The 23052-nt window shown below is 47.8% G+C and overlaps 1 protein-coding gene across 2 annotated transcripts in view; it reads right to left on the bottom strand.

The window, feature by feature from the left end:
• LOC144093704 (uncharacterized) overlaps nt 1-23052 on the bottom strand; it is a 94307-nt gene that overhangs the window by 8145 nt on the left and 63110 nt on the right. For both annotated transcript variants that reach the window (XM_077627308.1, XM_077627310.1), the window contains 9 exons: nt 14822-14955; nt 13730-14314; nt 11948-12139; nt 10691-10804; nt 10125-10250; nt 7381-7550; nt 6682-6724; nt 6426-6565; nt 3474-3644 (listed from right to left, as the gene is read on the bottom strand). In XM_077627308.1, coding sequence (XP_077483434.1) covers nt 3474-3644; nt 6426-6565; nt 6682-6724; nt 7381-7550; nt 10125-10250; nt 10691-10804; nt 11948-12139; nt 13730-14314; nt 14822-14955 — 1675 coding nt within the window. The remainder of the gene's footprint in view (nt 1-3473; nt 3645-6425; nt 6566-6681; nt 6725-7380; nt 7551-10124; nt 10251-10690; nt 10805-11947; nt 12140-13729; nt 14315-14821; nt 14956-23052) is intronic.

Genomic DNA, 23052 nt, shown 5'->3' with positions numbered 1-23052 from the left:
TGCAGTACATCAGGCAGATCTCACCACTCACCACATTTCTTTGGGCAGAGAAGTTAAGAGTGCTATGAATATGCTGAATGTGCCAAAATCAGGCTGCCGTGCCTGTCGCTGGAGTGCGCCCATGAATGAGCAATGGTACTTTGCAAGTTCTTCACTAGCCTGCAGTGCCTTAACCCCCAACAAACTTTTCTTTTTTCTGAAAATGGTACTAAATGTTCATATAGTACCCACGCTGTCATCTGTCGGCAGACCAAAAAGATGCTTTGAACAAGCCCACTCGCCTTACTGGACACAGAGTGCCAGAAAACACATGCCAAGGTGGACTCGTCATGAGCTAGAAATGGCAGTCAGCTTATGTCGAGCCTGGTTCGTCTAAGTTCTCTAGGTGGTTGAAGGGACACTGAGGAGAAATTGAAGTCAGTGTGTACCAACAGTTTACTGCATTCTCACGATAAAAGCACCAAGTCGAACCTTGTTACAGCGAACAGGTAAAAATTCATAATATAGTTTGATATATCTGAAATTTGAAATATAAAATTTCGTCTACAGCGCATGCAAGAGCAGCGCAGTTTAGTGAGCGAAGAGATGGCAACTCAAACAATCCTTACTAGAGAAACACCGACACATTTCTTGAAGCTTCAGCACTGTTTCAAAGGCACTCGCGGTGATTCTGGAGGCCGCAAAAAACTGGGTGCCAGTTAGGTTGGTTTCCTGCGCAGCACTGCCAGCACGCAAAGGCGGAAGACCACGTGCCAGGTCGGGTGTCTTCCCTATATAACAGCCATGTCGCTTGGAAAATGGTATGCCAGAGCGAAAGTGATCACCATTTACACCACTCCCGTGAAAATCGATGAGAGCATAGAATGGTTGCTGCAAAGTTACAACAGTCCACACCGCTGCTTGACGAGTGCAAGATAGGGCTCCTCGATAGGCCAGCACCACGGGCACGAGCTTCGAGGCACCCTAGTGTGAGCTTAAAGCACGACCCTTGGTGCAAATGCTTGCCGCACCACTACCAGTCATTTCCGCAGTGCATCAAAGCCTGCCATCTGAGCGGGCACTGCTTGGCACTGGGGAGTTCGATATACTATCCGTCTTGTGGCCAACCGCATCCGATATATGAAGTAAATGTTTGTTAAAATATGCAGGAAGCGTTCCATATAACCAATAGTTCGTAATATCCATGTTCATTATATCGAGGTACAGCTGCACTTTCATAGAAACAAGCTTTATAAGCTAGAAAACGTAAAAAAATTAACAGGGACACTTAATTACATTATGTGTTGGCGATGTGATAGCATTTGAAACTGCTGATGTTTTATTTGGAAGTGACGTACTTCCAGTCTGGCAGCATTAGTTCTCTTCAGCCAATGGGAATTATCCGCTCCACTTTGGTGATGTCACTACCCTCCAGTGGAATTGTCCAGTCTGGTGATGTTATTCTCTCCAGCCAATTGGTGAATTTTATGACTAATGAAATTTTTTTTTTTTCCGGATGAGCTTTTCATGCCATCCCATTAATAAAACACACATGTCACCACCACTGGCTGATTTTGCAAGCAAACTGCGGTGTGCCGACAGTTTTTTGGGGTGCGGATGCCAGAGGCTAGGGTGCGCCTCCATTCACTTCAAAACAATGATCATGGAGTCCTTTTTGGGGTAGATGCCACAAGTTTGAATCGAGCAGCAGAAAAATTTTTGAATGCAGTTTTCTCAGCAATGAATATATCTCTTGTTTTCAGACAAACATCAGCATACCCAGAAAGAGCCATACAGTTGATTTTACTAAAAAATTAAAATTGGATGGAGTTGTCTTCAGTGTTCCTTTACAAGAATGTGACAGTGATGTTCACCTGCTGCTTCATGAACTGCTGCAGGACAGCATGTTGGTCAGTAAGGGGTACCTCTATTTCTTTGAAGTCCTTCCTTCTCAACATTAAACAATGCCATGCATTGTTCTGGCCCAAACTATACAGAGTACCCTAGCTAATGCAAACTACCCCTTTGTTTGCAGATCCTGTGTTAAGTTGATTTTTTTAAAAAGGCACCCATTATTTCAAATTCCACATAATTTTGACAACTTTTCAGCACCCTTCAAGTTAAAGTTACTGTATCAACTGGTGTAAGGTTTACACTTTTTTTTTAAATTCAGGTGTGAATTTTTAAGGTGTGGCCCATACATGAATTAAAATATATGTAGGTATAAACATTTTTTTCCCTCAATTATATAGCCCAAAAAATCTGGAGGACGCTTAAGCTTCCTCTTTAAGAGTGAGACACAACAGTGTGTTGCCTTGCCAAGGAGTGCACATTGTGGCCCCTTGGACAATTTAAGGAAAGGACACCTGTCTCACCTATCTCCTTGGACACTGGGCCCCTAAGGGAAGGAACATGAAATGAAAGTTGGTTTTAAGGAAAGGAAATGACCCCTATCTCACAATTCTTGCTGGACACCTACCAGCGCCTAAGGGAAGCAAAATCCCTTCAATTACAGTGGGGTTCAGGTGTCCACCGTTTTTCCCTCACAGCGACGCCGCGACGCCGCATACGACACCAGCTTTTCTGAGACACCAGCTCCTTAACGCTGTCGCCTTAAAACGGGGTGCAGCCCTTACACAGGTGTGGCCCTTACACAAGATTATGCAGTACGTAGAGTTAACCATATAGCCTTGTCGCTTGCTAGACAATGCTCAGACATCTATAGAAGATCCATAAGAGATGTGTTTTGCGCTCTGTAGTGAAAATGAACGCCTTTGGATGTAGGCATATTTCATAATCTTTCAGGTAATGCATATCTGCCAGCGTCAACCTCCTACAGATGTATTCACACACAGTCAATTAACCATCACAACACAGTTCTCTGTTCAGAAGGTATAATGCAAGTCTTGACTAATATGTAGGAATTGGTATTTTCGGTACAAAAAAAGAAGTAAACGTACACCAAATTCATTTTTTTTTCATTCGACTTTAACTGAAAAAAAGGTCAATATCTTTCATATGTGCTCCATGGCTTGCTGGCTACTGAGTAAAAATTACAGTCAACCAAAAGAGAGTGCAGAAGAAGTGTGGTGAAAAAACAAGATTGCTTGATCAAGCAGTCCAGAATTTCATTTTGAAGCATTGCACACAAACGCCGGGTGCAGATCAAGGCATTCCACTACCTTCCCAAGCTTCGTTACCAGCACAGTGCCGTCTGTTCACAGGCAGTCACCACCTTGTCACAAAATGTACTTGGTTAAGTAGTTTGCGCAGGGCATGCAAGGTCACTGACAATGTTGGTAACCATAACAAGCCTCTGTCAACTTGAAAGCATGCACAAACGTGATGAAAAAGTTTCATGTTCTGGCTTTCGCGACAGATCAGCGACGCTTATGCTCAACTAAGGTATTCTACCTTACGTCAGTGGTGCACTCCAGACTAAATAAAACATATGAACTGCATTCCAAGGCACACGTACAAAGAAGGCTACTTGCCTGATTAGCTCCATGGGGGAACGCGTCTCAACAGCACCCTTGTTGACTCGGAGGCGCCGCCACTTCTCTTCCAGCTGCAACAGGCGGCTTTCCTCTTCTGGGAGCAGCTTGAGCTGTGTGTTCTCCAGCAGTGCCTGCAGCTTCAGTTGGGCCTGCTTGCTTTCTGACGTCCTGCACCAAAACATTGATGACGCAAGAATCAACAAAAGGGGCAAGTTATAGTGCTGTTTTGTTTGCTGCCGGCTCACAAAAATAAGCTGTGATGGAGCACTTGAATCCATCCGAGTGAAGCTTTAAGTAATAATCACTTCACACTACGTTTGAGTTATATGCCTCGACAAAACGCCATATTTACTTGTGAACCCACTCGTATAATGAACCCATCCCTCACTTTTGTCACTGAGAATTTACTTTTTTTTTTTAACCTCGCATAAAAAAATGTACACCTGACCTTCGGGACCCGGTGTTCAGCATGTTCGCTTTATACCGCAGTGAATGGCCAGAGCCATTGACTATCACTAAATCGTCAGATTGCACAGTGATACAGCGAACATATTTTGAAGCTAATGATGCTAAACACCAGTGACACGAACGTGGGTGATGCAGAAACGCAACTTGTCGACCGCGCACTTTTGCTGATGATGGATGGACAGATGGGCGAATGGACGTACAATATGAAATTTCGACTGTTACAAAAAACATCCATCGAAACTTTTTTTCCAGCGTAATGAGCCCTCCCCTCAAATTGGCGTCGTCAACTTTTCTTAAGCATGAGAGCAAGTGGCGGCTGAAGTTGGACATGAGGTCAGTGGTGCTGTGGCAGCCGAAAGTTAGGTACTCTCTGGTTCAGTGCAGTCGGTGCTTAAAGTCAGGGGGGGAACCTGAGATCCCCTTGCTAGAATGCGGATAAAGAATGAGGATAAAGGGGCTTTTGCACAGAGACCACACAGATGCACTAACAAGCTGCTCAAGGCTGAGTTGGTTTCGTTGGTTAATCTTCATGGCGTCACTGCTAGAATAGAATCGCTTGCCATGCATCTTTCATGACATCTCATTTGATGTACGTGCCCTCATGTCTACTGCTGAGACTATGGCTGTCTCTTTATTGTTAATAGTCAGCATGAGCTACGATAATGAGTTTCACTGTTGACACTCGATGTATTCTGTGTGTAGGGTGTGTACAAAAGGTGTCGCTAAATGGCTTCTGTGCAAGACGGACTTGCAATTAAAATAGCAGTCTATATATCCCAAGAGTCTAAATGGGTTCGCCTCCTTGGGGACGGCGTATCTGCGAACCTGCATGAACACAATGGATGCACGTGACGACTAGGTTCTATCTTAAAATTGCCATGAGAAAAATGAGCATTAATGCAAAAATCAAAAGTGTGTACCCGTGGAAATACAAATGACTGGGATTCCAAAAGAAGTGACATGAAATTGTAATACTATACAGTTCGGAAGAAGTGTTCGCCGCGATAATTTGTAACTGACTGAGTTTAACCTGCATGAGTTTGAATTGAGGCGGCTGTACTGAGAGTGGGGACATTAAGAAAGGACAGGGTTTTGGCGGGATCTGGAGTTGAATACATCAGTTTTTTTCAATGAGTGCCACTTGTAAATAGATTTCTGCTTGCTTGTTTCTTCGCTGTAAATAAACAGTTAATCTTTTGAAAAAGTTACCCTTCAGTAACGCAACTTAGCAGAACCGAACAGCAAGACATCATTTCAGCCTACCATCGATCTACTTTCCCTCAACACCATCCAGATGAAAACTCGCCTTTTAACACATTCATCCACTTGCACTTGCATTCACCTGCTCACAGTCAAATCCACTCACTCATACTCTTTTATCTACTCACTTACGCTTAGAAAGATGAGTAAGCCAAAACAAGCACAACTATGACCAAGTATACCGACCTCATCCATGAGACAGGGAGGTGTGAGGAGTTGCAATTAAGCCAAGGCAGAAGTGAGACAAGACATCATGCATGAGATGCTTTCGCTCTTCTGGTTACTTGCACTCTCCTTCAAGCTTTTCACTGAAACTTGGTTTTGATACTGCATCAGAAACTTCTTTTGTTATCTAAAACGGCATCTGCTCATACATGCAGGCAGGCCAAATTGTCATCATCACCATCAGCAGCAGCCCAGCTACATCTACTGCAGGGCAAAGGCTTCCCTCAATGATCCTCAGTTTATCTTGTTCTCTGCCAGCAGTGGCCACTCAATCCTCGCAGACTTAATTATCTCATCCATCCACCCGAGTCTCTGCCGCCTCCCACTATATGCTTGCCTTCTCCTGGAATTGACTTGGGGAACATCACTTCTCTTCGCATTACATGCCCTGCGCATGCCCATTTTTTCTTTTTGATTTCAACCAGGATATCATTAATTCACGTTTGTTCCGTAAATGATTCTGTTCGTCTTTTTAATGTTGCACCTGTCATTTTCCTTTCCAGTTCGATGCAATGTCACCAGTTTAATTTCAAGCCTTTTCGTTAGCCTCAAAGTTTCTCCCCCATAGGTGAGTAATGGCAACTTAAACTTCATTTACTTTCCTTATGAGGAATACTGGTACGTTGCTATTTCTGACATAAAGTGCCTGCAAAATGCACTCCACTCACTCTTGTCTTCCTAGTTTTTCACCTTTTTTTTTTACTGGGACTGACGGTAAATTGACAAAAATAGATGTATTTTGTTCCCTTGCTGCATACTGTATAGTGCTCCCTTCCCAGACTTTACTTTTCTTCATATTAATTTTTAGTCCCAACATTGTGCTTTGAATTGCTAGGTTCTCAATCACATGCTGTGATTTCTCATTTGAGTTGCTCGGTAGGACAATGTCATCAGCAAATTGAAGGAGGCTGATTTGTACTTGTGGCTTAGTGCAAGTAATGAAAACCTGCTCAGCCAGTTTCTCCGGAATTTCCAAAATGACATTCGTTGACTCACCCTGAGACAGAGTTCCATGGTAGTGATGAGGCGCTGTCAGATTCAGCCCTGTCTGAATTCATGTTGCCAGAACACACAGCCTGGACATATTGCAGCATCTCTTCTTGCCTCCTCAGCAGCCTCCTTGTCAGCACAAGCAACTGCAGAGTGGAAAAGCACCTTGCTTACAAATATTACACGGAAGAACTGCATCCAAAAAGCGCAGAATTAACGTGCATGAAAGGAAGAAGGTAAAGGGGAAGCAGTGGCTGCTCACCTCTTTGAACCCATTCTTCACCTCAGTGTTTTCTGCTTGCAAACTGGAATAGAAGCAAAAAAACATAGATCTGAGCTCCCAAGAAAGCTTTGCGTGTATCACTTCCCCCTTCATTGTAAAATTTTACACATTTGGCATCAGACAAAAAAAATCTTGTTAAAGTAGTTACTCCAACTTAGCACTGAAGGAAAAAGCACCATGTGGAAAAAAAATCACCAGATAACAGCAGAGGATAGGGCAAATTTGCACGTTAAGAAAAAATGCCAGCAATAGCTGTTTTTTTTTTTTGCAAGAAGAGGAGAGTGGATTTGCAAGTGTATTGCCAGGAAAGCCAACTAAAAGCATTAAGCCAATTAAAAGCATGTACAGGTAGCTCCAGTATGAATGGGAACAGTCAGTGTGCAAAGAATACTGAATTCTGTAGAGACTTCTGCACTGACGTTGTAAATGCCTCGCGGCTATTGTCCATGTGGAGGAAAACAAAGGAAAAAGTGTGCTTTTCACTATCATTGGCTGCAGGTGGATAAAGTGGAGCTATACCTCCACAACTGTCCAAACATTGTGGACACTGCAGCAGGGTAAATAGCGCCAACACAAAAGGGTGCATAAGAGGCCAAGAAAGGGCAGCTTAAAAGATGTTTCAAGGGCTACTACAGAGTCAGCCCCCAGTGGCTCAAAACTGTGAAAATGCGTGCCCACCTTTGGAAGTGCGCCTCCAGCAGCACCTGCTCGGCTGAAAGCCCCAGGCAGACCTCCACAGTGAGAAGGTAATCGGCGCAGGAAGTCTGACTGTTCTGTAGAGCGACACCGTAGGGCCGCAGCCCCTGCTCATTTTGGACCGTGACATCAGCACTGTGCAGCACCAGCGTCTGTACATAAAGGGCGTGAGAGTGAGACAAAAAGGTACAAAACAACTTTTTCATTTTGGTTCCCCGACACAGTCAACAGAAAGGCCTCACTAATTTGAACTCTAGTACGGACTGCGGAAAAATGGAAGCGATCGCTACAGAATGACATTTAACAGCGTCAGATTTGTTCATGAAGCCAGAATGATTTTCTTTCCCCCAGCTCAAAGATATAGTTATATTTATCGGTTGGACTTTTCGATTAAAACAAAAGAAAATACCGATAACAGTACACCCAACTCAATTTTGTTAATTCAGTTTTAACCGAGACGGGTCAGTGTCCTTGACAAGCACACCACAACTAGCTGGCTAATGAGTAGGAGATACACTGAGCTGAAAGAAGAAAATTAACAGAGTATGGAAGCTAGCGGTGTGCTAAGGCGATTGTACTGTTGCTCTGAGGCACTGACCCGCAACCTTACACGCCTCTGCAAAACGAGTGGCTCCACCTCCTTGCCATAGGTCATCTGTTAGTGTACCACTGTTCATTAATGGCCATCACCCCTTAGGGCAGTTACCTGGTTAAACAGGCTTCTTCGCTGCATGTAGAGCCACTGATGAGAAGCCATGCATAAGCGTCATGGAAAAGTGTCATGTTCTGGCTACTCTAATGGTTCAGTGGCAGTTTTACTGCTGACGCAAACCCACAGATTACGTGATGCCTCACCCTCTTGGTCAGCCCAGTGTGACAACACAGCGATAACATAACAAATAAGTTTTTAAAAACTGCATTTGCATTTCTGTCTAAAGGTCAAATTCAATTGCTAAACGAGCGAGTTGGCAATAAATTTCTGACGGTAGCAGCGCAAATGACGGGGATGAAAGGAAGAACACAAGATGAGCGCTGAGGGTTCAATCATTTAACTTCTGTTACATTTTTAAAAGGAAATAGTATTTCCTCCTAAACGCACAGGTCTATGTACAATTTTTTTCTTATGATAACTACTGGTAACGCTACTGCTCGTGCTGAAGAAAAGCCAATATAAACTCTAGGTGACATTTGAGCACACAGTAGTACCACATTATATCTCCAAAAAAAGCCAGTCCTTAATCCGCAGAACATAATCTTTGCGAGGAAAAAAAACAACGTAAACAACATTCTGAAATAAATACCGAAAAAAGGTCTGTAAAGTTTTCGAGAAATAAAAACCAATAAGTCCAACCCATAGTTAATTATTGAGTACAGTGGTGCATGAAAAACAATGGTCATTATGCACATGCAGCGAACACAGAGTTGAAAATGTATACTTTTTTACAGTGATACAGCTGAATGGCCTACACTCCAAAACCACGCACATCGACCGTCTGAATGCAAAACCAAAGCACTTCACAACCCTCATGGCACAAAGCAGCAGGGAAGAAAACTGAACCACACTCTTGGACATGTGCATCGTGCATCTGCCGGCTATCAGAAGACATGGTGTGAACAGAAAAAGAAGCGGGAATGGTGATCAGTTGAAGATGAAGTGCCATGATTGCGTAATTGCAATATGAGTGGCGAGAATGCACAGAAAACCAGTCATGTTTTATGGTGAGGCCACATGCCTTCAAAGAAAATGAAAGGATACAATGTCCTTTAATCTATCAGAACAAAACTAAACTTATTTAGTGTTCCAAGAGGAATTTGCACACACTCTAGTGTGGAGATGATAGCCTGCTAGGCCTTCACTTTAGACCACATGGCCCTCACCGCATGGCTGTGAATATGCACCGGACCACTATATATATATATATATATATATATATATATATATATATATATATATATATATATATATATATATATATATATATATATATATATATATATATATATATATATATATATATATATATATATATATATATATATATATATATATAAACATTCCCCTGTGCACCTTGGTTTCGGGTGACTGTAGGCTTCGTTCACACACACACACACACATATATATATATACATGTGTGTGCGTGCATGCACGCACATGTGCACATATATAAATTACGTTTATGTGCTCAATATGAGCGCTGCAACCAGTAAGTGAGGCTAAATGATTCTAGAAACAGCAGGCGTCTTCAGAATCTGGAATGCAACGCAGGTTTGATGCCAGAGCAGAGAAGCGCTCGACAGCTTGCCAACTGTGTATTATGAGCAAGAAGGGGGCTCAATGTGTCACTCAAGAAGAGATGACAACGAAGTGCCCAGCCTGCAGCTGTTTTGATACACAGTACATGACGTCCTACAAGAAAAGCATTGCATCAATGACGCTCTTTAAATGGCAACAATATTTACACTGATTGTGTGTGCTCTGCTTCTTACACGGGTGCAAATTTTTGAAGTATGTACTGTGGGCTTTCCCAGATAAGGTAATAGATGAAAGATTTGTTTTTACAATTTCTATGCACATCTCCACACTGACAAGATTCAACTAAAGGTTTCGTGCATATAAAATGACTCCCACAACACTATGTTTTTAGTTCACAACAGCGCAGCGGATGCACATGGGAGCATGATGGCAAAATTAATTTAATTTACTCATCTTGAATCAAAATGCGCACCTTAATGACTGGAATGTGTCCATATCTTGCAGCCAAGTGCATTGCCGTGTTCCCATCACAGTCCTTCCTGTTGATGCTTAGCTGGTTGCTCAGCATGTACTCAGCCAGCCAGCTGACAGTTCTTTCCTGCAGCAGTGACATAAAAGTACATTTGTGATGCACTTTTATATGAACAAGAGCAAAGTTCTAAAGGGCTGGGCCAAGATATGCTGTCATGTGTGTATGATGATCACGGAAGAAAGATAGCGAGATGAACATGAAAACAAGCAGCTTCTTGGACAAGGTTACACTGACAGAAACACAACAGGAATTCAGCAATGGAGGATGCAATTAATACAGCCACCAGTCGATTCAGAATGGCCACCACTAGTATCCAGTGCACATTTACTTAGGTCACTTCACATTGATGCTTGCTCAAAAGTTATTGCGACAGCTGAAGAAAGTGTTGCAAGCACCTCGAGATGTGAACACTTCGACACTGAAAGTGCCTCCCGCGCTCAAAGAGGAATTCTATAGCACTGCGTGCCATTACAAAGTAGAATTCATGGAAATTGGAAATTACATACCTGTCCATACTTTGCAGCCAAGTGGAGGAGAGTTCTGTTTCCTTCGCTCGGGTCTATCTGGTCCAACGCCCATGACTTGCTTACAAGCCACTGGAGTATTTCCAGATTGCCATGCTAGAAAACACAGAAAGATCAGCACTCAGAACACACAGCAGTGACTGCACTACACATTCTATACAGCTTTCTGGATGCAATCCACTTCCCCATGAAGATCGCTGTTGACAGCAGTGAATACAGCAGCCATTGAAGCTACATTTCTATTTATCCCAGAGAGCAAAACATACAGACTGAGATGATGCAATAGGTACTGTGCAGCAACATGCCCCATTGTTTAAAACGATGCCAGCACCAGCCTTACATAAGCAACAATTTATCAAGAAGCATAGTTTGTATCGAAGAAAATTCTTCAACTCTGAATGCCATGCACTGCTTACTCCACTGGTCAGTTGAAATGATTCCTGAATGCTGCAAATATCAGATGCTGTGTACCTAGATAGAAAGTAGACTGGCTGCGTACTGTGATCAAGTTAATTGGCATACACCCTTTGTTGCAGTGTCTAATGTTCAGTGCAGGCAGCGAAGATCACAAGCGTCAAAACCTACTGATGCATGCTTAACCTGCGCAATACCCTGCAGATAGTATACGCCATGCTGTGAAGCTCTACATGTGTGAATGCATTAAAAAGTTTCCCAAGTGAGAGACAGGAATTATGTTTGCATCAACAGATAGTGCATACTGCACTGCTGTGGTTATTCCACCAGGTGCCTTGCAAAGCTGTCATAGTATGATGCGTAAAGCACTGTTTTTAGCATCCTGGTAAGTCGACTCAGTACTTTAGTCAGGGTGCTCTCTACAGCCAATCCCTACAGACACCCAAGGATGATCCATCTACCAGTACATGTACAGAGGAGAAAACAAGTATGCATGCTTAGTGCAGGAGTCAAAGCAATTCTGAACCAATAGCTGTGCTTTTCAAATTATTTATACTACTAGTAAAGACATCGCAGCACTGAACCCAATCATTCAGCTAAAAGTGCAAGCTCAGAGATTGTAGCTAAAGCAAAAAATTTGGCCTTTAGCTGGCTGACGTATTAACCATCCCTGTGCCTTGTTTTCATGATTAGGCTGTAGAGCTGAATATGAAATCTCGCAAAGATGTTTCATTCTTCAATCTTACGGCTAACAAGAAGGCCTACAAGGATAAGAAACAACAACAACAGAGCCAACACAAAGCATAAACTTCTTTTTTGACATACCTTGACTGCTGTGGCAACAGGAGTGAGGTTGCTGTGGTTTTCGTCAGCGAGAACATGTTGGGGGTGACCTTGGCATAGCCACTGGAAGCACCGCAAGTGATTGCGTGCCGCACACACGTGCCATAAGCTGTTGCCTTGGCCATCTGACAGGTTCCACACTAGCTGCTTTTCCATGTCACGCAAACTGTGAATCTGCAATTACCCACAAAAGAATTCCAAGCTGTGATGACATACAAGCAATGCAGAATGAGTGAAATGCCAGAGAAAAGAAATATTCTTCAATGCGCAGTGTTCTGTACTTGAGTGCAGGTACTTTCAGGCATTGTGTAAAGTTGTGAATATTTGTGCAGTCACCTATTCAAACTTTCAGTCAGTGATATGCGCACATCGTGGAAGGCAGTCAAAGGGCATCTTGCCACTATTGTAAAGTTAATGGTTAAATTTTGTGTGCACAATGAATAACGAGGAGAGACTTTAAAAAATATGGTTACATCTGCACCGCATGCTTGGCGTTGGCAATACCACTAGACAATAGTCACAATTTCCAACCTCTGCAACAAACTTTCATAAAACTGGAAAAGCACGGCAAACACAAACGCATCCTGGCATGAAATCTGTATGCACCAGAGTTCCTTTATCCTTGCATCGTGTAACTTAATGTGCAAAATACAGAGACTAACCCAGGCTGTATTGCTTGCTCAGCAATTAGAATGGTGCAAGCAACATTATCAATGATGTACAATGAAACACTGACAATTTATCTGATTAAGAATATCCCCATCCCCAAATATTTCTGCATACATTCACGGAAGCCACTGACACTGTTAATGTTTTAATGTGAAGAGTCATAAATAGTGCACTAGCTATAATCAGTTTAGATTTTTTAAAAAATACTAAGAGTATGCTGCATTCATTTTTTTAAAATTTGGTTCAGCTCAATAAAGGTCACTAACCTGGACGTGCATGTCACAGGTAGGAGGCTCACGAGTAACAGTTACACATGGTCACAAGAGAAAATTAAAGAAGTGCTGAAGCCAGTGCTGGGTGAGGGAGTGGGACTACTTGAATAAACAGTGCAGTTGTGCATTTTAAGGCACTGCTCTGTTAAATCAGGCATATACTGGTGCAGACATGGAGGCTGTGCCTCCACACCACATATCATCTGCTACAGTAGCACCATTTCCTCACAGACTGTCATTGCCCACATGGTAACGTTACTTGCTTAAGCATATTCTCCACTACATGACTTTCCACAGGAGGAAAAAGCATGCATGACTTTCAATATGGTTTTTCCACTGCCATGAATAAAACTAGAATTAAAGCATGCTTGGCATGCTGTCAAATGGTACTTTCAATCAGAGGGAGTTATCGAAGGTACTCGACAAGCTTTATTCCAGAAAGGAGTGCTTTATCCCACCACAACTGTTGACATTTGCGATGCTGCATGCTATCAGCAATGACACGCACAGGCTGCTTTTCTGTCAGTAACTCTACTGGCAAACCCCATTATCATGAGCAGGTGTACTGCCAAGGAATGCAACTCATTGTTACTACACAGTGTGCACTTTAATTTCGGTGAGTCACTTTTCTGTACTAATGCAAGAACGGGTAGAGAAATACACCCCTAAAGTTAAGTTAAAAGAAGGGAACAGCAGACACAGCAGTTGCACTAATGTAGTGCATGTCCGAAGGCAGACTTGAAGCCAGTGTGGCCAACATACAGGGGGACATGAATCTGCGGACCACTGCTGCACAAGCAAGTAAGTGAGGCAGTACACGCACCAGGGCATCAAGGTCTCCCTTCTTCGCCAACCTGAAGATGGCACGGATCCAGTGGGGGACCTTGGTGAGTGGGGGCCTCGGCGCTGCGCGCCGGGGCGGTTGGCTGCGCAGGGACAGCACCGAGCACGCGTCTCCACCGCTCTTGAGCTCGCTGTCGGACGCGTACTGGCGAGACCAGTCGCGCGGCGCCCCTGGCCGCCGGGCCGGGCGCCGGGACGACGCCCCGTTGACGGAGGAGGGCAGCCAGGGCTCAGCCTTGGTGTCTCGGTGGTCCTGGGCGCCCCTGGCCAGCGCGCTCAGGGTGTCGATGATGGACACGGTGCGCAGGTCGGGCGGCCGGCGGCCCCCCGCCGAAGGCGGCGCCCCCGCTCCGGAGCGGCGCGGTCGCTGCAGAGGCAGCTCGCACAGGCGCAGCAGGTCGCTGTCCTCGAGCACGAACTCCTCGAGCGCGCTGGCGTCCGGCGGCCGCATGGCTGCGGAGCCCGAGCTCAGGGCGCGCTCCCAACCGGGCGCCGCCGCAGGAGCGCGGGGTGTGCTGGTGCACAGCCGGGCCTTGGCCGCCACGGCTCGGGGCTGGGCCAGTGGCTGCGCGACGACAGAGAACGACATAAGGGTGACTGGTCGGGCTAGATGGTGATTTCTCTTGCAAGCTTGAATGAAGAAAAAAACAGCGCAACGAGACAGGGACATAAAGGAGACAAACGACAAACACCACCACACTGACTCTGAAGTCATCGCGGTGGTGCTTGTCTCTTGTCCTTGCCTTGTTGAGCAGGGTTTTTATTTTTTTAATTCCAACTCTTGCATGCAGTACCGCGGTGCTGAACGCAGGACGTGTTTCGCGTCGGGTGACACAAGAACCTGTCACGTTTCACGTCTGCGATAAACTCGGCTGGAGCACTCGATCGACCAGCACTATTCTGCACCTGAAATAACTACTGTACCTGTTGCTCAGATACGAACAATCTGGGCCTTACTGAACGTACAGGGCCGGTCCCCGCCGTAATCGACACGAACAGCAAAAAAAAAAAAGAAAGGAAGCAGGAGTTAGATGTCACACGCAGTACTGCCAACGGTATAGTGGTGCAGTACCTGTTTGGTAACGCCTGAAGTTGTCTTCGCGCGGGCACTGGAGCCAGCAGCAGGGCAGACCCTTCGGCAAGCCTCATGGTCAGGACCTGTGCGACGGCTTCGCCTCGTGGACAGCACACCGTGCAGGTTCGAAGCTGCATGAAAGAAAAAAAAGGAATAAATACCGATTGTTTCACGAGAGTTTTGAACAAGGCCCAAAATAAGAGCAAAGTTTCGTTATGCTGCTTTCACGCACTGGAATTCCGGGACATTTTAGAGAAGGCCCCGTTAGGCCTTGTTTGTTTGCCTGCGCATCGGCAGCCAACTGTTGCCCAGTCATTTGCCAATGGTAGGCTATATGCCCTTTGCCAACGACTGGCCAACATGGCAGTTGCTCAATCGTGTCCCAACGCTGGTCAGAATTTAGTTGGCCGAGTACATGGGCTGCCGATTCAAGACCGAGGACTTGCCAACCATCGGTCAATTTCACTCGGGTAGAATCTGCGCAAGACGTCGCCGACATTAGGAAAAAAGCGTGCGTAAGGCGTTTCCATGCAGCGCCCTCCAGCAGACGAATTTGTACATAAGAAACCCCATCTAGACTTCAGGAATCAAATTTTCATTGTACCAGTTTCAAGGAACAAGTACAGTCGGCAGCAGAAGTTTGCGGATATATGTACGCTCGGATTTTTGCAGCGCTGCCTCGCGACCCAGTCTTCTGGTGCACTGATATTCCAGAGCTGCATGGGTCATGCATCCCCTTATACATTAGGCATTTTAGGCGTCTGGTAAGCGTGACGGCGTCGAAATATTTTTCTCCGCATACTTGCATCCCGAAACAACTTATGCTGCCGACTGTACGTGCAACGCCACCGAGAGTAGGCGGACCTCTGCCTGTATAACGGTGGACGTTTACCCGGCCTTCTTGTCTACATGTCCTGTCAAACAATTTTGCTCGGTATGTGCCCAGTTCGCCGCCTTTAGAAGCACGACGGGTAGTGCCGTGAAAAGCATATCGATCGTACATCGCACTCCCGAAACCTCAAACAAACGCTTTTAACATCTAAGTAATCCGCTTGCTACAAGGTCACTTGCAGCCAGGTCGCTGACTCAAACCACAACCGTACTGACTGACGGACAGACGGAAGACACGAATCTCCCTGCAGGGTCTGGGCCCCGGTATAGCAGTCAAACACAAACGAGTGGCCGAGGGCCCCCTGCGTCTTCGTGCAGCCCGTGTCGCTGATCCATTTTCGGCCAGCTCTTTCCGCGACCCATCGTAGCAACAGGACAGGCCCGTTCGGCGGTCGTGCGCGGGCCGCGTCAACGCGGGGGCCACTGCACGGTGACCAGCTAGAGGGGGGGCCCCGCGCGCGGAGAGCAAGCAAGGGGGTCAAAAGTGACAGGACCGGCCTCCGCGCACGCTGTCGTCGCGGCTCGGTCCTGGAAGAAGATGCGTCAAAAGGCAGGCAGGCGAGGAGGAGCTAGGGAGCGACAGCCTTTTTTTGAAAAGCGAGCGCGAGGCAGATGAACGGCTGCCGACGCGCGATAGCTGAGGCAGCAGCAGCATGATCAGCACCACCGCCACCAGCAGCAGCAGCATCAGAGGAGTCTCCCCCCCCCACCACCACTTGCTGCTCTTTTGCACGGAGTACCCGCCGCGGGCGCGCCTCTCCCCATCTCGCGGGCACATCTCCTCGGCATCCACGCGATACCGGCGCGCGCGCGCTGGCGTGTGTGTGCGCCGTCATTACCGCAGCGGCGGCGGCGGCGGCGGGATTGCACGCCCGAGGAAGAGGCCCGCGACCGCCCTCTCGGCGCCCTGGGGAGAGCGATGCGCTGCCCCAGGAATCTGCAATTACCATAATAGTGCCTCCAACGATGCCCAGGCCTGCGGCCCGGCATCCACTCCCAGTGATTAGAATTCCTTCGGTAAATATGGCCACCTCGGGGCAGGAGGAGGGAGAGCGCGAGGCGCGCCCTCCTCCTCATCCTCCCGCCGTCCAGCGCCGCCGCGGGCCGACCTGCGCTGCTGCCGCCGCCGGTGCACGTGGCACACATTGACTTGTAAGCGCCGCCGGTGCTGCCGCTGCTGCATTCGGCATGCGTGCGTCCGCAGGACCTTCCTAGCCGCGACAAAAGGACGTCGGCCGCGGAGGTCCTCCAGGAGGGGGCCCAATGAGGCAGGCCAGCTTACACGTCGTTTCGAAACTCGAAGCGACACGTGGCAAACGCGGTCGGACTTCCCTTTTTGCCGCTATTACACCGGCCGCGAGCCTTGACACGGCCCGTTCAAATTCGCGGGCGAGGACTTCAATGGGCGGATGCGCCGGGAGAAGAAGGAACGCGCCCCGAGGCTTACTTGGCCCGCGGTGGTGCTTGTGCGGCAACACTGAGAGAGCGGGGTGGAAGAGCACCGTCGCTCAGCCGCAGGGATGAGTGGCACTGGTAGTTCACACCTACAGGCGGAAAGCCAGTGCACTCAGGTACCGGCTTGTTGAGGCACGACTGGACCGATTCCAAAAATAGTTTGACTTTATCGCATCACAGAGAGAAGCGATACGCTCCTGTGCATGTCCCGCAACTTGGAAGCGGTAGAGTGAAAGCTACGAGCGTGGCTTGCGAGCGGGTGAAGAACGGCACACTTGTGGAAGTCATCGCCTCACGCATGCATCTAACCATTCCACTGTGCGAGGAAGCTGTGTGACAGAATATAAATTTACACCCATTGGACTCCTTCGGTGTCGGCGTCGAATGAAGCGCAAACTGGACAACGGAGCAAAACCACTGACCCGCCGCGGTTGCTCAGCGGTTAGTGTGCTCGGCTGATGATCCGGAGTACCCGGGTTCGATCCCGACCGCGGCGGCTGTGTTTCGATGAAGGCGAAACGAAAAAGGCGCCCGTGTGCTGTGCGATGTCAGTGCACATTAAATAACCCCGGGTGGTCGAAATTATTCCAGAGCCCTCCACTACGGCACCTCTTCTTCCCTCAGTCCCTCCTTTATCCCCTCCCTTACGGCGCGGTCCAGGTGTCCAACGATATATGAGACAGATACTGCCCCCTTTCCCCAGAAACCAATTATTAATTATTAATTCTGGTCCTCCTCGAGTTACTACAATATATATATATATATATATATATATATATATATATATATATATATATATATATATATATATATATATATATATATATATATATATATAATCACCAAAAATTGAAGAAACATAACAGGATTTAATTCACACTCGAAAAAGGCTGGTCCTCCAGCCGAAACGTCGTGAATTAAATCCTGTTATGTTTCTTCAATTTTTGGTGATTTTATATTGACCAAATCAGCTGCCAGAAATCACTTTTGGTATATTATGTGCCCGCGTCTGAACTGTCGCGTTCACATTTCACTTCATGACGATAGTACAGTCGCGGACAACATAACCTGAAACGACGGAATGACGACCAAATTACCGGTGGCGGCTATGCAGCCCCGAGAACACGAACCAACGAGAAAACGGCACCGGGCTCCAGTCTACACTCTCGTGCCGATGTACAGCTGCATAACGCCATCGGTAGTCGTTGGCCGTCGCTCCATCGTTTCAGGTCAGGTTGTCCCATCTACAGCTTCGCACGGAAGCGCGCATTCTTTCGTGTATTCTTGACGTCACAGAAAAGCTATGCAAGTAACCAGTACCGCGCCCATCAAACACCTTAGCTCTGCACGCCCTGAACAAAACAGTCAACCTCACACCCCTTGCCGGGACGGTGACACGGGCCGCGCTGCCAACTTTCGGGCGCACACGCGATAATGCCGAATGAGATGGGTGGAGCCCTTGGTCCGGGGCTCCAGTTGCCAGCCTTCGCTGATCACCCAGGCCAGTGCTGTATAGGGGCCGAATCTGTGGCTTTCCAATGACACGACGTCCAGAGGGCAACGCATCACAGGGAACGCGAGGCGCCGCTCGGAACTGGAGGGTAGAATTTGCGAGATTAACAGGGACGGACGGACGTACGCAGTACGCGTCCTAAGCTTTCCTGTCCGGGGCGTAACGAAGAGACGTTCCAAGTCGTTGGCCCAGAGGCGTCGACATCGGGATTCCACGCGGCGAAGGCGGACCCTCAGGTGTGGAAAAGAGGCGCACGCGAGTCGGTGCTCAGCGCACGGCAGAGGAACACGCCAAGAATCCATCGAGGACGCAGTTTGCCGAACCGCCGCATAACTGCACCTCACGTGACCGAGGCGAAATGACAGGGTGAAGGAAGGCGCATGCAGCTCTAGATTGCTTTCATTTGCTTTTTTTTTTGTCCCCTGTGGCAAGTGAACGCATACATATGATGCCAAATCGTCGGCAATGAATTTCGATTTGGTTTTCAGTACCACTTCAAGACTTCACACAGTAACTTTGCCTACTAGGGAGCCTCCTTCATGAACCAGAGACCTAACCTAGGCTTCGCTCACCTGGTTCGGATAAGTTATGTGCAGCTGCAGCACCACTCTTCGAACGCTTCTCTCCCAGCAGCGCTCCCAAGGAAAGAAGCAAGCATAGCACGTATTCTCTGCGCGAGCGATGACGACATGGAAAAGTGACAGGTGAGGTAGTCTTCGGAATGAACTTTGCGTGAACAGAGAGCCAAAAGGGGCCGATTCAAAGTGAACTTCCCGGGCACAGGGGACTCGCGACGTACGGGCTGCTTCTGCACTGTTGACGGCGCATACTATTTGAGTTTATTGAAGTCCTCAACATCTGGACGCCTCCTAGATATGAACCTGCGCAGCGCGCAAGGCTCTGTTCTCTGACCCTTCTGGGGGTGTTAAAAGAGGACTATCGAGGCTTGGATCTTGTTCCTCTTGCCCTCACGTCTTTTCCATTGTCCTTTACGCGTCTGTTTTTTTTTTCTCCGTGACAAACTGCTGCACATGTGTACGAGCGAGGCAAAGTCTATCCTCCACCCTAGCGGCGCCCTGGACTGGGTTCTCCACCCAAGCAAGCGGACGCCCCACTGACGCACTAATAACAGCTTTCTCTACCTCTACTTCCACCCCACAAACCTCTGCTCTCTTGGAGGTCATAAATTCAACGCAGTGTGATATACATTTGGTACATGCGGCCAATCCAATCAGAACCGGTCGATGAGCTACCTCTGCCAGCTCAGAGCTGAGCATATGTCTTCTCCGATTCTTGAAGACACTGAGCAAATGCAGCCTTCATCGACCTTTCCTTCTCGTCAGCGCGTAGAGCTTAAAATTAGTCAGAAATTGAATTTTTCTTCTGGAGGAACCTCCTCTGTGACGTCAGAAATGTTGCGTTCGCAGTTGGACGACCTCTCTGACATCCCGTGCGAATGAGGTGGACGGATACGAGCAAAAGATGAAGCTGAACCAAAAAACTATAAAGGAGAGGGAGGTAGTGCCGTCGGCGTGAACATGACCATAAGGGAAGGTCGCTGGTCAGGGTGAAATAGTGTTGGGGGAGGAGGCGGGATGGGGGGGGGGGGGGGATACTGGCGGACAACCAACATGTTCATGGGAGTTCAACGCCTCAAAGCGACCCAGGCTTTGAGGGACGCCGTAGTGAAGGGCTCCGGAAATTTCAACCACCTGGGGTTCTTTAAAGTGCGCTGACATCGCACAGCACACAGGCCTCTAAAATTTCGCCTCCATGCATCCAAATCGACCGCCGTGGCCGGGTTCGAACCCGCGTCTTCCAGGTCAGCAGCCGAGCGCCATAACCACTGAGCCACCACGGCGGCCTACCAAGATGTGGTGCGCCTGACTTCAGAGGGCGTCCAAGATCCTGTCTTATAATCTACAAAGGCGAACACAGAAGATTAGGGACTCGGCACATCTCCAGATGGCGGGCCATACCATTTAGGGAAAGCAAACCACCACATTCCTAGGCTGCTACATCGACGACGACGAGAAGGCTAGAAAAGGGGGAGTAGGGACAACCAGGCGACTGCAGTATGAACACTACGGAGCGTCGCAACTTAGCCCTATATAATAAGCGCTTCGAATTATCTTTCAGGCAGCCCACACTTAGTAGGGAGTTTAAGAACAGGGTGACCGTATGATAGGGGAATAGCGGGGCGCCGGAGCGCATGCGCAGAACGCTAACCCAAGGGGCGCTAACAGGGAATTTTATAATCGGGGTTATCCTATCGATTATGGATAGCGGGACGCCAATACGCACGCACAAAACAATAACGCCTCTCGGGTTATTGTTCTGCGCGTCCCGCATAGCCTGAGTCTCTTTGGGGCGTTAAACCCCCCTAAATCATAAACCTTATTGTCCTGCGCATGCGCACTGGTGCTCTGCTATTCCCTCATCCCCCTGATATAGGGTCACCCTATCCTGAAACTCCCTAATATTTCTCCATCGTTTTCAAGGCGAGGATCACTCCACAGCGAGACTTTCATTACCGCGCGCGGAAACAAATGAACCAGCCAGCATGCTCGGCTTGCGCGCTGCTGCTGCACGTGTTGCCAGCGAAGCGAACTCCGTTCACGCATGCTTCGGCTTGAAAGAGCAATCACAGTTGATGGACCGCGGCGGCGCGGACACGACGGATGCATAATGCATGGGAGCCCATGCATTACCAACTTTACACGCTACGCGGCGCAGCGTCGGCGTAAACGCGAGCGGCGCGCATAATAGCGTTACAAAAGCGATCGCGCGGCCAGGACGTGAGACGCGCGTCGTGCGGACCGAGACGGCCAAGACGCAAGCCGGACGTGCAGCCAGCAGCGCCTGATGGATGCGAGGGCCGAAACGAGTCCATGACTCGTCGCAACCCGCTGCTGACGGCCCGGCTACTGCGCCAAGGTTTCGGCAAGCCGAGGCCTCACTGCGGCCGGTTTCGCGGTAACGCAGAGCCGTACACGAAACGAGCAATGGATCCACGACCCGATATAGTGCATACAATAAAGCAGTAACCGCATGAGGCGAAAATTCGCGGCGACACGCCGCGCGATGGCATCGCGCGATGGGCTGAGGGCCGCCGAAGCACTGTCGCTCATCGCGTCGCCCAGGTTCTGGGTAGGCAAAAAATTTCGCCCATCGCCCGGAAGTGCCGTGCGAGACTAGCCAATGACGGTAGGCCTTGCGGGTGAGTAACTTCCGATCCGTCTTGCGCGCGAAAGTCGATTTTTTTTTTCAGCGGAGCAACAGCCGACGCATCCCTCACCATGGCAAGAATTTAATGAAATGCTCGTTAATGAAGTTTAAAAGTAAAGGGTGTTGTGGGTATGTCCTACACGCACTATAAGTCGCAAGAGCGCAGGAATGTCGCCTGGCGCCTCATCGCAGCGTCCCTCGGGCGCAGTTTTCTGCGTCACGTGACTTTGTGTAGACTAAATATAAAATTATTACCTAAATATATTTTTCAATGTTTTGTGTTTTATCTTGTATGAAGCCTTAAGAGCGTTGTTCTACGCGTTAATTAACGCAAAATGACTGAACGCTGAAGCTGCCGCAATCGAGCAACACTGAAAACGCGCCGCTCCGACGCCGAGCCCCGTCGCTTCGTGCGGTTTGCGCCAGCGGCAGCGATGGGCGACGGCGTTGTCATCGCGCGACTATCGCGAAGGAATATCGCCTCATGCGGTTACCGCTTTAAGTCAGGTTTTGATGTGTACACAAAATAGAAAAACACACACGCACAATCCAATAATAAATAATAATAATAATAATTGGTTTTTTTGGGGAAAGGAAATGGCCCAGTATCTGTCTCATATTTCGTTGGACACCTGAACCGCGCCGTAAGGAAAGGGATAAAGAGGGAGTGAAAGAAGAAAGGAAGAGAGAGGTGCCGTAGTGGAGGGCTCCGGAATAATTTCGAGGAAAAACGCTAAGGCGCCCGTGTGCTGTGCGATGTCAGTGCACGTTAAAGATCCCCAGGTGGTCGAAATTATTCCGGAGCCCTCCACTACGGCACCTATTCTTCCTTTCATTCCCTCCTTTATCCCTTCCCTTACGGCGCGGTTCAGGTGTCCAAAGATATATGAGACAGATACTGCGCCATTTCCTTTCCCCCAAAACCAATTATTATTATTATTATTATAATTTCGACCACCTGGGGATCTTTAACGTGCACTGACATCGCACAGCACACGGGCGCCTTAGCGTTTTTCCTCCATAAAAACGCTAAGGCGCCCGTGTGCTGTGCGATGTCAGTGCACGTTAATGATCCCCAGGTGGTCGAAATTATTCCGGAGCCCTCCACGACGGCACCTCTCTCTTCCTTTCTTCTTTCACT

The sequence above is a fragment of the Amblyomma americanum genome, chromosome 6 (genome assembly GCF_052857255.1).
Source record: "Amblyomma americanum isolate KBUSLIRL-KWMA chromosome 6, ASM5285725v1, whole genome shotgun sequence".
NCBI classification, from domain to species: Eukaryota; Metazoa; Arthropoda; class Arachnida; order Ixodida; family Ixodidae; genus Amblyomma; species Amblyomma americanum.
This window is presented reverse-complemented; position numbering and strand designations above follow the sequence as displayed.